At 43.8% G+C, this 13,521-nt stretch overlaps 1 protein-coding gene across 1 annotated transcript in view; it reads right to left on the bottom strand.

Annotated features, from left to right (window-relative positions):
- Positions 1 to 12,821, bottom strand: part of GNG4 (G protein subunit gamma 4) — a 29,442-nt gene extending 16,621 nt beyond the window's left edge. The window contains exon 1 of the mRNA XM_007452945.1: positions 12,723 to 12,821. Within this exon, the coding sequence (XP_007453007.1) occupies positions 12,723 to 12,821 (99 nt within the window). The remainder of the gene's footprint in view (positions 1 to 12,722) is intronic.
- Positions 12,822 to 13,521: the final 700 nt, after the last annotated feature.

Here is a 13,521-nt window from a genome sequence, read left to right as displayed (position 1 = left end):
CGCGGGCCTCTCACTGTTGTGGCCTCTCCCGTTGCGGAGCACAGGCTCCGGACGCGCAGGCTCAGCGGCCGTGGCTCACGGGCCCAGCCGCTCCGAGGCATGTGGGATCTTCCCGGACCGGGGCACGAGCCCGCGTCCCCTGCATCGGCAGGCGGACTCTCAACCACTGCGCCACCAGGGAAGCCCTGCTTTACATTTTTTGGAGACTATAAAGCAGTCACCTAAAATGTTCTTTGGTTTTTTGGAAGAAGATTTCTTCCTAAGTGAGTGCTCCGTTAGCCTTTCATACACTAGAGTCTGGTCCTTGATACCTTGGCAGAATATTTGCACAGGTCCAGTGTTTTTTCTTTTTCCTTTTATACTTAGAAAGAGGGAAGTTCTAATCCAAGTCTGCTATTTGTACAAGAACAGTATGGGGAGGTTCTCTTTGACCCCCTTCATTGTTTGCTGAAGCAATATCTGAATATTCTCTTTACAGTGTAGCTGGAACATCCTCATTCAGTTCTTGGAGTGGGTGATGAGACCGGAGGCAGTGGAAAGTCCTGGTTCAGGTAAGTTATCCTTTAGAGCTTTCCCTCTAAAGATGTTTCATACTTTACCCAGTCTGTCCAACCCCATGGTGGAAATCTTCGGTTTTTGGCTAATTCCCACTTTAGGGCAAGCAGACCACCTTTGTGAAAAGCCAGGCGGGTGGAATGCCAAGGCTCACAGGCCAGTGTCTTGTTTTGCCCCTCTAAACTGGCATATGATTAATGAATAGATATTTTCCAGGCAGAGGTGAAAGAAATCTTCCAGATGAAGAGACTATCATGTGAAAAGGCAAAAGAGCGTTGTTACAGCAGGGCATATTTAAGAAATTGCTGGAGAAAGTGTGAGTGTAGACATGTGGAAGGGAGTACAAAGAGATGAGCCTGGAGGGGTATTAATAGTTCCTCGGACACCATGAGTGGACTGAATCAAGAGTCTTGTAGGTCATGCTAAGGAGCTCTTATTTTATCCAGTTTTAAATAGAGGGATTCAAAGTCAGATTTTTATACTAGACTAATTTAGAGAAAGGGGAAGGACAGATCTGAAGGGGCAAGACTAGAGGCAGATCAACCACCTACAGCTTCTGCAGTTGGTCAGACAATAAATGTGACCATGAGGATGGAGGTGAGGGGAGAGATCTCAGAAATGTTCAGGGAGCTAAACTGGTGGGATATGGAAATATATTAGCTATATGGGATGAAAGAGAGTTTCTTGTTTGAGAGACCAGGCAGATGGTGGTATAAAGAAATGAGGGCGAGAATACACAAAAAGAACAGGATGAAATAAAAAAAGGTCAGTTTTGGATGTGCTAATTTTAAGGCTTTGGGGGATTGACCAGTAGGCACCTAGATATACAGAATAAAAGTTCAGGGGGTTGGGCTGGAGACACATATATTAAAAAGTCACAGGAGTAGATGAGTATACCCAAGAAGACCCTGAAGGTTTAAAAGCAAAGCAGGCTAGGGATAAAACTAGAGACCACTAGCATGAATATGGCAGATAGAGATCCAGTAATGGAAACAGGGATGAGTGACCAGAAGTAGGAACAGAAATACTCTGAAGAGTCAGTATCTGCTCAAAAGTGGGAGAGCAGAATCAGTTACCACATTTCAGATCAAGAGGGGGAATTATGGGTTGTTAATTATGAACTGGTTTAAATTTTTTAAAAACTTTGAAAAAATTCTTATATTGATTCTTAAGTAGGTGACAGATTTTGATGGATTAGACAGTTAAATGTAAAAACTGAAATAATAAAGGATATAGAAAAAATATAGGTGAGTGTTGATCTAATTTCATCATGGAAAGGCTTATGTATAAAGCAAAGGAGTCCACAGGAAATATTGATAGTTTTCATATTAAAATTTTTAAACACTGGTACATCAAAAATAATCAAAGACTAAATTAAAACACAAGCAACAAACTGGGAAAACTATTTGTAATATATAATATGCAAGAAACTCTTACTAATCAATACAAAAAAGATAAGTACAACAGAAAGTTGGGCCAGGGGTAGGAACAAGGCGATCAATGTGATATACCACATTAACAAAAGGAAAGACAAAAAACACATGATCATCTCAACAGACTCAGAAAAAGCATTTGATGAAATTCAACACCCATTCATGATAAAAACGTTCACCAAAGTGGGTACAGAGGGAACATATCTCGACATAATAAAAACCATTTATGACAAGCCCACAACCAATGTAATACTCAATAGCAAAAAGCTGAAAGCCTTCCCATTAAATTCTCACTTCTATTCAACATAGTACTGGAAGTCCTAGCCACAGCAATCAGACAAGAAAAAGAAATTAAAGGTATCCATATTGGAAGGGAAGAAGTAAAGCTGCCACTATTTGCAGATGACATGATACTCTATATGGAGAACCTTAAAGTCCCACACAAATTAGAACTAATAAATGAATTCAGCAAGGTAGCATGATACAAGATCAATATTCAGAAATCTGCTGCATTTCTTTACACTAACAATGAAATATTAGAAAGAGAAAGTAAAACACAGCCCCATTTAAAATCACATAAAAAAATACCTAGGAATAAACTTAAATGAGGAGGTGAAAGATCTATATGCTGAAAACTATAAAACATTGATAAAGGAAACTGAAGATGATTTAAAGAAATGGAAAGATATCCCATGCTCATGGATTGGAAGAATTAATATTGTTAAAATGGCCATACTATCCGAAGCAATCTACAGATTTAATGCAATCCCTATCAAAATACCCAAGACATTTTTCACAGAACTAGAACAAATAATTCTAAAATTTATATGCAACCACAGAAGACCCAGAAATGCCAAAGCAATCCTCAGGGGAAAAAAGTCATAACCCTTCCAGAAACTACTTTCAGAAACTACTACAGTAATCAGAAACTACTTTCAGAAACTACTACAAAGCTACAGTAATCAAAACAGCATGGTACTGGTGCAAAAACATACAGATTAATGGAACAGAATACAGAGCTCAGAAATAAGCACGCACACCTATGGTCAATTAATGTATGACAAAGGGGGCAAGAATATACAGTGGAGAAAAGAGTCTCTTCAACAAGTGGTGTTGGGAAAGCTGGACAGCTACATGTAAATCAATGAAATTAAAATACTCCCTCACACCATATACAAAAATAAACTCAAAATGGTTTAAAGACCTAAATATAACACATGACACCATAAAACTCCTAGAAGAGAACATTCTTAGACATCTCCCAAGGCAAAAGAAATAAAAGCAAAAATAAACAAATGTGACCTAATAAAACTTAAAAGCTTTCCCACAGCAAAGGAAACCATCAAGGAAACGAAAAGACAACCTACAGAATGGGAGAAAATATTTGCAAACAATGCAACCAACTAGGGGTTAATATCCAAAATACATAAAGGGCTCATACAACTCAATATGGAAAAAATGAACAACCCAAACAAAAAATGGGCAGAAGACCTAAATAGATATTTCTTCAAGAAGACATACAGATGGCCAGGAGGCACATGAAAAGATGCTCAACACTGCTAATTATTAGAGAAATGCAAATCGAAACCACAATGAGGCATCACCTCACACCGGTCAGAACGGCCATCATCAAAAAGTTCACAAACAATAAATGCTAGAGAGAGTGTGGATAAATGGGAACCCTCCTACACTGTTGGTGGGAATGTAAATTGGTGCAGTCACAATGGAAAACAGTATGGAGGTTCCTTAAAAAACTAAACATAGAGTTACCATATGATCTAGCAATCCCACTCCTAGGCGTGTATCCAGAAAAGATGAAAACTCTGATTAGAAAAGATACACGCACCCCAATATTCATAGCAGCACTATTTACAATAGCCAAGACATGGAAACAACCCAAGTGTCCGTGAATAGATGATTGGTTTAAGAAGATGTGGTATATATATACAATGGAATGTCATTCAGCCATTAAAAAGAATGAAATAATGTCATTTGCAGCAACATGGATGCTCTTAGAGATTATCACACCTAGTAAGTCAGAGAGAGAAAGACAAATATTATATGATATCACTTATATGTGGAATCTAAAAAATAACACATATGACTCTATGTGCAAAACAGAAACAGACTCACAGACATAGAAAACAAACTTATGGTTACCAAAGGGTAAAGGGATAGGGAGGGATAAACTAGGAGTATGGGATTAACAAATACACACTACTGTACATAAAATAGATAAGCAACAAGGATTTACTGTATAGCACAGGGAACTATATTAGATATCTTGTAATAACCTATAATGGAAAATAATCTGAAATATATATAAATATAATTGTATATATTTAAATATATATAAACTGAATCACTTTGCTGTACATCTGAAATTAACACAATATTATAACTCAATTATACTTCAATTAAAAAAAGGAAATTATACTGAAAAAATTGGAAAGAATGGAAATACCCAAGGATAGGAGACCAGTTAAATAACTGCACATCAGATGAAGATATTAAAATGACATTTTAGGGGAGTATTTACTGATCTGGATATATAATCACAATATACCGTTCAGTGAGAAGACAGATTGCAAAAAGTAATAAATTGATGAAATAAAATTTATATTTTAAGGAAGGACAAGAGAAATTAAACATGAAATCCTCTCTCTCTGTCCGTTTATGCCTCCTCCCTCCCTCCCTAATGTGCAGTGTGCATATTCATTACACGTTTAAGCAAAGGTCCTCAAAGGTGGGAATGCCTGCTCAATTGTAAAGATCAATTTTTTCCCTTTCTTCTGACGTTCGCAATGTAACTTCTTAAAAGAAGAGAGTTCTTTCCCAGGGCTGTAGGGGGTCATGGTGACTTGCTGCTCCCTTTCTACCTGTTTACCTGGACTATGTATCCTTGGTGAACTTAATGTAAAATATCAGTATGTCATTTTGACGTATGATACTTTGTCTCGAAAATGTATGACTGTGCCTTTAACTTCTGACAGGTGAAACAGTTCTCAGAGCTTCTGAGAGTCTGTCTCCCTGGTTACAACCCTCAGTTTGGCTCAAATAAAATTCCCCTTTTTTCCTTCTTAACTTGGTTGTTAATTGAACTTTCATCAACAAAATGTATATTACAATTATAATTTTATAAAAAGAAAAATAGATAAACAGCTGGATGGAAAAACATGAAAATGTAGCGGTTATAGATTATTTAAATTTTCTTCTTCATACTTTTCTATATTTTCCAAAACTTCCTAAAATAAATGAGTACTTTATTATTTTAAATTTTTATTGGAGTATAGTTGATTTACAACATTATGTTAGTTTCAGGTGTACAGCAAAGCGATTCGGTTATACATATACATGCATCCACTCTTTTTTAGATTCTTTTCCCATATAAGCTATTACAGAGTGTTGAGTAGAGTTCTCTGTGCTATACAGTAGGTCCTTATTCATTATCTATTTTATATATAGTAGTACTATTTTTATCAACAGAAAAATTGCATTATTTTCAAGACAAGATTTAAAGCCCCCAGATAAAGATGGCTACTTTCTCACATTTTCACTTTAAGGTCTCCCTTTCTCTTTGAAGAGCCGTTAAGTATGCTACATGCTTTGGGATATGTCTAGTTCACTCTCACATATTTATGGTTTGAAAAAAAGTTCTAAATGGAATAAGTAGAGCATATGTAACCTCTATCTTGAATACTCGTAAATTCAGTTTTTGTGTCCTTGTAAATATTTTGTGTCCTAACTAAAATATTTTTTGATCATGTATTCGCTTTTCTTTTAAGCATCAAATGAGAAAATCTGCAAGACCAAAAGTAAGTAGGAATATTCCTTTCTCTAAAGCTATTCCCCTTTTCCAAACTGTTTTCTCCAAATTTTTCATACCTTTTATGGAGAAGGATTGTGAACAACTGTCATTATTTCTCATGATAGAATCTCTCTTCTTTTATGGCAGTTCCTTCTTTCAGCACTAGTTTCACTACTGCCGCCATCTCTTTGGGTGACTTTATGCACATTTGTCATCTGCCATTCTTATTTTCCTGCCCTCATTTTTTCAGCAGTCTACAGAAGGGAGGCTGACATAGAACAGGGCGATCTGTCTGTCAACAATCAGCAAATCAAGCTTGTGCTGTTTTTTTTTAAATTTTTATTTTATATTGGAGTATAGTTGATCTACAATGTTGTGTTAGTTTCAGGTGGACCACAAAGTGATTCAGTTATACATATACATATATCTATTCTTTTTCAGATTCTTTTCCCATTTAGGTTATTACAGAATATTGAGTTCCCTGTGCTATACAGTAGGTCCTTGTTGATTATCTAGTTTACATATAATAGTGTGTGTATGTTAATCTCAAACTCCTAATTTATCCCACCACCTGCCCCCCCCCCCAGCAACTTTCCCCTTTGGTAACTATAAGTTTGTTTTCAAAGCCTGTGAGTCTGTTTCTGTTCATTTGTATCATTTTTTAAGATTCCACATATAAGTGATATCATATGATATTTGCCTTTGTCTGACTTACTTCACTTAGTATCATCATCTCTAGGTCCATCCATGTTGCTGCAAATGGCATTATGTCATTCTTTTTTATGGCTGAGTAATATTCCATTGTATATATGTACCGCATCTTCTTTATCCATTCATCTGTAAGCCTGTGGTGACAAGATTAATTTCATCCCAAGGGCAGCACTTTTCGGGGGTGTTAGCACACCTACAGCTGTTTAAATTATCTACTGAAGGCAAGTGAGAGAGATGGGCCTAATGCTGCTTGGCAAGTCTATCAGCTTCCTGGTCCCTGGCTGAGAGGTACTGGTTTGCCCAAGGTGTGCATCCATCCCCAGAGCCTAACAGGCCACAGCCCATGGGGTTGGCCCAGTGTCAGGAGAATCAGGACATCCTAAGGGGTACCCAGTGGAGAGGCAGCTCCCAGAAGCCCCCCTGGGAGCCTGGGACCTGGCCTGCTCAGGGCCTCTGTATCTCTCCCAGGGGGCAACGCCTTTTCTGCAGCTGAAGTCTTCTCTTGGGCTGGAGAGTCAGGCTCCAGAAACCACTTTCTCCACTTAAGAATCTTATACTTTGCTCAGCTCGTATCTGCCATAATTTCTCAACAAATTTTCCCTATTTGATGATCCATGTCATATATGTGCTTTCCCAATAGAACTTTATATTGCTTGAACCTCTAAAGGATGAGAGTAAGAATAAGGTTATGGGTGCCCTTTCCAAGGGACCAAAACAGTTTCCAAGTCATCTTTTATGTGATCGCTATTTATTTATTCATTCATTCACTTATTCATTCATTCATTCATTTTGGGCCGTGTTGGGTCTGCGTTGCTGCAGGCGGGCTTTCTCTAGTTGCTGCGAGCAGGGGCTACTCTTCGTTGCAGTGCGCGGGCTTCTCTTGTTGCGGAACATGGGGTCTAGGTGCATGGGCTTCAATAGTTGTGGCACGCGGGCTGAGTAGTTGCCGCTCGTGGGCTCCAGAGCGCAGGCTCAGTAGTTGTGGCGCGCGGGCTTAGTTGCTCCGTGGCATGTGGGATCCTCCAGGACCAGGGCTCGAACCCATGTCCCCTGCACTGGCAGGCGGATTCTTAACCACTGCGCCACCAGGGAAGCCCCTGTGCCCTTTATTTATTTTTTTAGGATCCTGAGTATTACTTGCTAAGCTTCTGCCTTCGGGGAGGCCATACAGGTTCTATGCTGAATCCTCCCTGTGCTTACGATGCGTGGAACACATTTACCTTTTTTTTTAAGCAGCTGACACAGGTTCACAAAGAGGAACACCCAGCTTTGTTGGGAAACGCCCCGCTGAGCTCTGAGGTAGGATGGAGGGGAGTCACATGGATGCTGGGGGAAGGCAGTCAAGAAACATTAAAGGAATGAAGGTAGGATAAGCAGCTTCTGGCAGGAAAGAGCTCTCTACAGCGGCCCCCTCTGTCTTGTCACTAACCTTACACCCGGTGCCCCGCATGCTCTACTCATCTCAGGCTCTAGCACCCCTTTCACATCTTTTGACCACACGGTACCTTGCCTAATCCGTTGCTTCTTTCCATAGATCAAAGAAGTAGAAATGAAGAATAAGTAATTGACAGATGACCAGATCTCTTCCCCAGCTTCCCCTTCAGTAATCTCGCCAACGAACGGTGTGAACAAGACAGCATCCAAAGAACGATCACGAGGAATCAACAAGCCTGCACACACGCCTGCACGCAGTGGGGCATGGCGAGGACTCTGACCCCCTACCTCAATGATTCACTGAGATGACTTCCCTGTTTCCCTTTAAAGGCTTCCATGGTTGAGCAGAATCTTCAGAGGTAGTTTTTGGGGGACGCTGAGTCCACCATCTCCCCAGACTGTCAGCATTCTGATTAAAAGCAACTTTCCTTTCTACCGTTTCTCTCTCACTCTCTCTCCAGTATTAATTTATGAGCGGCAAGCAGCTGGACCCGATTTGGTAACAGTAAAGAGAGGCAAGAAGGATGCTGAGCGTGTGTGTGGGGAGGGTCTCAACGCAGCGGTGTGTGGGTTTGAGGGCTGGCTGTGGGCTATATGGTGAAGCCTCCCTTCTACGTCCTGCAAAATCCGGAACAAAGTCTATGTTGACACTAGTGCTTTTATGCAGATGATGTTTGCGGGGGGACAGACAGGAAGGTAGTGGATATTTCTACATTTTCCCTCTGTGACCTGCCCATACCTCTCTGGGTTCACACGGATACTTTTTCTTATATTTGCAACCCAAACAACTGCTTAACGCGGTCGTTTTTCCCTTCTCTCCCCTTAACAGACCTCTCCTTTATTCCCCTGAGCTGCAAACGCCATCGTTTCCATCCTTCCTTCCCCATGAGATGCTCTTCCAAGCAGAGCAAACGACGAAGCCCAGAGGTGGGCTCTGCGGTCGGCGACACACCGTACAAGCCATGGGACTCCTCTCTGGTTTCATGCCCAGGCTGTCCTCTGGGTCCGCCTCTGTCATGCTTCCACCTGGGAGCCGGCTCTGTGGGGCCTGTCACTGCAGTTATTTCTTCCACAGGGCCTCCGGCTGTTTCCCCTTGTTCTTCCCTCTCTCCGGGCCCCCTGGGAGGCACGGCACACTCGCTTTTTCTACATCCTCACCATGCAGTCCGACTGCCCTTTTCCCCCTTCATCTGGGCCTGGCGTTGCCCTCACTGTTTGTATGAGGTCAGTGAATTCTGGGTACTGTTCCTCTCCCCCTTCCACACAGCTTCCCTCGGTCATTTACCCCCAGGCTCCCGTTTTCCTTCTTTCCCTCCTGCAGTAAACCCTCAGCCACCCTAGAAAGGCCGCTTCTCCCTGGTGGCGCTGTTCCTATTTCCACCCGCCTTAAGGTCCTTATCAAGGTCAATCTGAGTCTCTTTCTTTCCACATTCTGTTTTTATTGTCTGGCTTAACTGATACCAATACACACTTTTTTTTTTTCTTTCCGCCAAAGAGTTGCAGGAAGTAGATTCTTCCGCAGAGCCATCCTGTGCCCTGAAGCAAGGGGCGTCCGTCTAGTGATTCAAATCAAGTGTGAGGGACTCCCAGTGGTTACGACTCTGCCTTCCAATGCAGGGGGTGCGAATCTGATCCCTGGCCGGGGAGCTAATAGGATCCCACATGCCTTGCGGCCATAAAACCAACACATAAAACAGAAGCCATTAAAAAAAAACACAAAAAAACAGAAGCCATATTGTAACAACTTCAATAAAGACTTTAAAAATGGCCCACGTCAAAAAAAAAAAAATCTTAAAAACAACAATATCAAATAAAGTGTGAGCTTAACACCCATGAGGATGGCTATTATTTAAAAAAAAGGAAAATAACAAGTGTTGGCGAGGACGTGGGGGTGGGGAGGATGTAAAAAGGTATGGCTACCATGGAAACCGGTATGGTGGTTCCTCAAAAAAGTTGAACATAGAATTACCATATGATCCAGCAATGCCACTTCTGGGCATATACCCCAAAGAACTGAAAGCAGGGACCCAAACACTTGCACACTCACGTTCACAGCAGCGCTCTTCACAATAGCCAAAAGGTGGAAACAATCCAAATGTCCATCAACAGATGAATGGGTAAATAAAACGTGGTCCATGCACATAATGAAATACTATTCAGCCTTACAGAGGAATGAAATCCTGACACATGCTACACTGGACAAATCCTGAAGGCATATGCCAAGTGAAATAAGCCATACACAAAATTCAGACAAATACTGCATGATTCCACGTACATCAATGAGGTACCTCGAATAGTCAAATTCATAGAGACAGAAAGTAGAAGAGAGGTTGCTGGGGCTAAGGAAGGTGGGGGGGGCGACAGGGAGCTAGAGCTTAATGGGTAGAGTTTCTGTTTTGGGGGATAAGGAAAAAGCTCTGGAAATGGGTGGCTGCACAATACTGTGGATGTACGCAATGCTAGTTAACTGTACACCTAAAAATGGCTAAACTGGTAAGTTACATGTTATATGTATCTTACCACAATTTAAAACAAACAAAAAAAACGTTCAAGGTTGTGTGAGCAAAACCCAAGCCAAAAAACCACAAGTGACTGTGAAGCTACGGCCAGCATGTGGTTCCTCAGGGCCACCTCTGTCCTCAGGCAGCCCTGGGTCATCTCGGCTGTGACGACACTCTGCCAGCTCTGAACCAAATCTGACACGGCTGTCACTGGCCCTGGAATTACCACAGAGGCCGCAGATCCCGCCGGGCGGCTTCTCCCAGGATCAAGGAGCCACATTTCCATAACCCACTCACCGCAAGAACAGGACTGCCCATCCCTTGATGCCACCTGAGTAACAAACTGGACTCTGAGTTGTCTTATGATCTCCCCCGCCTCTTTTGGAGACTGTGCATGTGCCTTTAGTGACTCCTGAAGGGCCCTTCCTCGTGGGGACATGTGGTCCCCACCATGACTCCTGGGTGGTGAAGGTCACAGGTGAGGATCTGTTATCACCAAGTGTATCTTCCTTGCCAAAGTAAAACTCCCCAGCATGGTGACTGTCCTATCGCCAAAACCGGTGCCCACCATCTTTCCAGTCCTCAGGCCATGGGCTTGACGGTTGGGGTCTAGCTCCTCTCTTCCTGGCGGCTCCCACACTTACCCTCTAAGTTGTGCTGAGTTTCTTGCATGCTGGCCTCTCCATCCTGCCTCCGCTCTCTTCCCCTCGAGGCCTCTCCCAGGTACCTCTACAGCTTCCGCTGCCCTCGGCCTCTAACGACTTTAGCGACTGTTGTTAGTCATCCCGTACGTAGCCTCGGCGCACACCCAGTCATTTTCATGAACTGTACGTGTGCACACAGCATCCCCCAGCTGCCCTCCCAGCACAACTACCAGCTCTTCCCTCAAGTCCAAGTGCTCGCAATGAGCCACAGTCAGCTCACACTGGCCTTCCCTTCTCCCACGTGTCACCTCCCAACCCACTCCCAGCTCATGACTCCCGGGAGTCTTCTCTGAGCAACACGACGGAACATTCCACTCATGTTTATATCCCAGGACTGCTCTGAGGCCGGAGCACGTGCTCAGGCATCTCTGTCCAAAGAGCGAATCCCACCGCATTCTCGTCCTCTCAGCAAGGTCTATTCTACCCTTGAACCAGTAGCCTGCTGACTGTCGGTAGTGCTCATCCTTAGACCCATTTCTACACCACTGGGGCTCCCACTCTTTAAGAACTGTTTCTCTTCTGGCTTCCTCTTCTAGCCTAGGGATCAAGGACTGATATCTAATTTGCAGTTGGTATCAGTACGTGCAGATATAGCTGGTCCACTTAGACCGATGTGTATCATCCTGCATCCCCTTCGTGCATGGTATATACACTGTGTCGCTTACTGCTTCCTTGGACAGCTCGTACCTGGACGTCCCCAGGGAAGGGGAATAACTATCCTGACGGAAGCAGAAGCTGGTGTTCTCTGGCCACAGCTCTCAGGGGTGGGAGCCTGGGGAAGGGACTGCTCGCTCTGCCAACAGAAGGCTTTAGGAGTCCCCCAGTGCCCCATGGATTCTGTCTTATTTGAATCCCAGTGTCTGGGTGAGAGCCCTGTGCTGTGTCCCAAAAGGCCACAGACACATTGGACTCGTGTTTCCTGCTGTCAGATTCCCGATGGGCTTCCGGGTGTATTACAGTCAATGAACCTAACTAAGCGGCATCTCAGAGCCACTTGCTCCGCCTGGCCTCCTGTTTGCTTAAAAGTGGCACCTGGAGAAGAGCCGGCTTCATCTCACTTCAGCTCCCGCAGCGTGAAGACAACTACACTCCTCAGAGAAATGAACATGGCGGGAGGCGGCTGGCACCTTTCTTCCCTTTCCTCCCCAAAGGAGCGTATGATGAACGCGGTGCACGGTTCGATGCTGCACTCCCGACAGCGCCCCTGTCAAAATACCTGATGCTGTTTAACCTCAAAGTCACTGGATCAGGCAGGAAAACTATGATGGATCTCACGGTTCAACTCCCTCTCGCTTGCTGGTGTGACAACGGAGCTAAAGGGAGTTGAGATGAATATGGGTCTATTTTTGGCGACTCCTCACGGAATCCACACACTGTGTATTCTGCATCCACTGGATGCTCAGGCACGCTCTGAACTCTGCAGCAAACGCTCGTTTGTAAATGTTATAGCCGCCAGTGTTGGCTGGATGCTCTATGGGGCGACGCATTTGCTCTCGTGAGGCTGCTTTGAGCATGGGGGGGCACGGTTTGGAGCTGAGCGTTGGTCAGAGGGCCAGGCCAGCTTGCGCGTGCTTACCTTCACCCTGTCCATGCAGGCCTCCATCTTCAGCTGCTCCACAGCTTTCCTGGCTTGGGAGATGCTGGCAGTGCTGTTACTGGACATGGCTTCTTTCATTCTGCTGCCCCTGAAACAACCAAAGTTCAGGGGTTGAAAGAGCCGCTTCTCCAAAGTCAGGCAGAACCCCCCCTCAGCTTTCTCGCCTCCTACCCGCTGCAGCTTCTCTTTCCAGGCCAGGGAGCCATGGGAGCAGACCCTCCTGGGATAAGAGGAAGGAGTGAGGGAGCAAGCCATCAGGCTCCTGTTTGTCAGACTTTCTCAGCCCCAGCGAGAGGAAGTAGAAGATAACAGATGGTCCCAGAGTCACGTTACCACCCCCACAGCCATAAGTAATACCTTGACATTTGTACGGTGCTTTGTTAGTAATAAATCGTTTTCATACACATTTGTTCACGCACTCCTCTAGCAGCCCTGAAAGTTGGCAAAATAGACTGAGTTTTGTTTTACAAGTAAAGAAAGTGCAGAACTCAGAGAAATGAAGCCAAGAGTCAAAGGCCCCACAGCCAAACTCTGTGGACCCAGAACGCAAACGCAAAGCGTTGAAGCCTAGCTGAGGGTTCTTTCCACTCTCTCACATGGTGTCCTCTAGCCGGCTACACTGCCAAGTGCAAGTTTCCCCTGAATGAGCTGGCTTTATTATTCTTTTTCAAAAATTAGTTTATTTATTTGGCCACGCCATGCAGCCCGTTGGATCTTACTTCCCTGACCGGGGATCCAACCCGCACCCCCTGCAGTGGAAGCAGGGAGTCTTAACCAC

The sequence above is a fragment of the Lipotes vexillifer genome, unplaced genomic scaffold (assembly GCF_000442215.2).
Source record: "Lipotes vexillifer unplaced genomic scaffold, Lipotes_vexillifer_v1.1 scaffold1088, whole genome shotgun sequence".
NCBI lineage: Eukaryota > Metazoa > Chordata > Mammalia > Artiodactyla > Lipotidae > Lipotes > Lipotes vexillifer.
The sequence above is the reverse complement of the archived record's forward strand: the minus strand, read 5'-3'. Positions and strand labels throughout refer to the sequence as shown.